We start from the raw sequence: 3,216 nt of genomic DNA, 5'->3' as shown, positions 1-3,216 counted from the left end.
TTTTCGATAGAAAAAAAACATTTTTTGAAAATTTTCGATTTTTCAACTAAAATGTCATGACTATACAAATCATTGAAATTTTGATCCAACTAAGTCAAAATGTATACTTAGAGGTCGTTTATGACTGGACTAAGTATAAATAACCCATATCTTCCCACTGCACCATTTAAGGTGCACTTACATTTTATGTGACAAAACAAAATATTAACAAGGATCGACAGGTTTTATAGTTTTATGTTATACTAGACATCTTCGCAGTTACTTTAATAGTGTTTGACAGTGATTGTGGTTATTCATTAAATTTTTATAAGCCATCGAGTTTTGTGAATTTCAACCAATATGAGTTCCCGGAAAGGGTAAGTGATAAGTTTTATATTTATTATTTAAAATTTTAGTGTAGCGGTATTTTAGTAAGTTATTAGTTATACTATCGGGTAATATCATGAACATGGTGATATTTTATTTTTATACGTGACTTTTGTTCGGTTAAATTGAACGCCCCATTTGAGGTGCGTTGGGAATGGGAGGCACCATGATAGTTTGTTGCATTATTTTTATTTAAACGTAGTTTTTATACATTTGGAGTTATAACTTGTGCTCTTGTTTGCTTGCTACAGGTTGAATGTTCATGAAATTATATCGATCTTGGAAGACGATAGTCTTACAATTTCTGCTGACATTTTTATCACGCCACCTGGAAATGATGATTTGAGTGATGAAGATAGTGGAAGCGAGGATGTAGTGGAGATTAGTAATCTATCGCGTCGCCAGTTGTTGGCTGAAGCTGAGGTTCGACGTACAGTTCCATCATCAGAAGGAGTTCTAGAAATGGTAGAAGATATTGATGATATAAATCAGAAAGGAGAAGAGGAACAGCCATCCACATCCCAAGCCGTTGAACATCCTGCAAAGAAAGCTAGGACTATATTCAAGAGGAAGTGGAAGCAGACGGATATAACAGCAAAACCTGAGAAGGAACACTCTACATCTGAGTTTGTTTTAAATAAAGACAATCCATTAGAATTTTTTGAGATGTTTTTTGATGACGAAGTATTAGAACTACTGCGTTCTAGTACAGAAAAAAATGCAATTGTCAAAGGACATGTAAACTTCAGGCTCACCATCGAAGAAGTGAAGAATTTTATAGGAATTTTACTGTTGTCTGGTTATAATAGTGCATCACGTTACAGATTATACTGGGATCAGAATATTGATACTCATCACCCTGAAGTTACTTCGTGCATGACCCGTAATCGTTTTGAAGAGCTTCTTCGTTTTTTTCATGCATGTGATAACAGTAATCTACCTCCCGATGACAAATTTGGCAAAGTAAGACCTCTTTGGAATATGATGAATGAACGATAGCTAAAGTTCTTCCCCGGGGATAAACATTTATCTATCGATGAGTCTATGGTGCCTTATTTTGGTAAACACGGAACCAAACAGCACATTCATGGCAAGCCTATACGTTTTGGGTACAAGATTTGGTCACTTTGCACACGATTGGGAAATCTTATATATGGTGAACCTTATCAAGGGGCTAAAACCGGCAACACCAATCCAAATCTTGGTGTAGGTGGTTCCGTCGTGACCAATTTGATTTCTAAGCTGCCACCTGGTGATCACTATAGCTTTTATACGGATAACTTTTTTACTTCTTTACGATTACTTGATGAAGTGAGTCAGATGGGTCATGATATCACTGGGACTCTTCGGGCTAATAGAGTTGAAGGTGCGCCGCTGAAAGATGTAAAAGAAATGAAAAAGACTGCGAGAGGCTCTTTTCATCAGATTACGGATGTATTATCGAACACGACATTAGTCCGCTACAATGACAATAACATCGTAACTATAGCCTCAACAGAAAGTGGAGTTCAGCCAATTGGAAAGGTAAAAAGGTGGTGCAACAATAAAAGAGTTGACGTAAATCAACCACACTGTTACCAAATATACAACAAGTTCATGGGTGGAGTCGACAGACTTGACCAAAATGTTGGTAAATATAGAATTGGTATAAGGCTAAAGAGATGGTATTGGCAAATGATGATGTTCCCCATAAATGTGTGTGCAAATAACGCATACCAATTGTACCGACTCTCACCAGCAGGTCAAGCTAAAGATTCCCACGATTTTTTGTCATTTACAAGATACATCGTACAAAGCTACCTAATTCTTGGCAAAGCATCATCATGTCTTTCAAAATCGATTCGAACTAAGTCACCTATGCCAGTCAAGAATAAACTGCCTGATTCGATAAGGCTCGATGGAAAGAATCACTATACAATCAGAAATGAAACTCAAATTCGGTGTCGTGAATGCCACAAGAATACTAAGTTTCGTTGCAGCAAATGTGGGGTGGGTTTACATCAACATTGCTCTCAATCTTTCCACACAATCAAATAATTTTTTTCTCTGATTGGTTCCTTTTTTCATTTGTTTGTTTCTTGATTTTGTTAAAATAATTTTGTGTATTTTCATTTCATAAATAAAAGAGCTCCAATGAAACATCATGTCTATTATTTCTCTACACATAGTCCATGGGCATATTTTCCCAACGCCCCATTTAAGGTGCGGTCCTGAAATTCAGTTTCAGTAAAACGCAAAAAAATAAATCGCATATTTTTGTCTAATTTAAGATCTACTTCTTTGATATACATAATAAAAATAACAATTATTTCTGAATTTTTTGCCTTGGGAAGATATGGGATAAGCCAAAAATGATCAAATTTGACATTTTTCGATAGAAAAAACATTTTTTGAAAATTTTCGATTTTTAAACATAAGAGTCATGACTGTACAAATCATTGAAGTTTTGATCCAAGTAAGTCATTATGTATACATAGAGGTCGTTTATGCCTGGACTAAGTATAAATAAGCCAAAAATGATCAAATTTGACATTTTTGATAGAAAAAACATTTTTTGAAAATTTTCGATTTTTAAACATAAGTGTCATGACTGTACAAATCATTGAAATTTTGATCCAAGTAAGTCAAAATGTATACATAGAGGTCGTTTATGCCTGGACTAAGTATAAATAAGCCAAAAATGATTAAATTTGACATTTTTCGATAGAAAAAACATTTTTGAAAATTTTCGATTTTTCAACATGAGAGTCATGACTATACAAATCATTGAAATTTTGATCCAAGTAAGTCAAAATGTATACTTAGAGTTCCTTTGTGACTGTACTAAGTATAAATAAGGCAAAAATGATA

General features: G+C 34.3%; 1 protein-coding gene across 1 annotated transcript; it reads left to right on the top strand.

Annotated features, from left to right (window-relative positions):
- Positions 1-591: 591 nt before the first annotated feature.
- On the top strand, positions 592-2,681 carry LOC123304836 (piggyBac transposable element-derived protein 3-like; the record flags this gene model as incomplete). Its single annotated transcript, XM_044886402.1, is given in 2 exon segments — positions 592-1,890; positions 2,637-2,681. Coding segments are annotated over 2 exon segments (1,344 nt in total), but the record flags the coding sequence as incomplete, so codon positions are not given.
- Positions 2,682-3,216: the final 535 nt, after the last annotated feature.

The sequence above is a fragment of the Chrysoperla carnea genome, unplaced genomic scaffold, assembly GCF_905475395.1.
Source record: "Chrysoperla carnea unplaced genomic scaffold, inChrCarn1.1, whole genome shotgun sequence".
In the NCBI taxonomy this organism is placed as follows: domain Eukaryota; kingdom Metazoa; phylum Arthropoda; class Insecta; order Neuroptera; family Chrysopidae; genus Chrysoperla; species Chrysoperla carnea.
The sequence above is the reverse complement of the archived record's forward strand: the minus strand, read 5'-3'. Positions and strand labels throughout refer to the sequence as shown.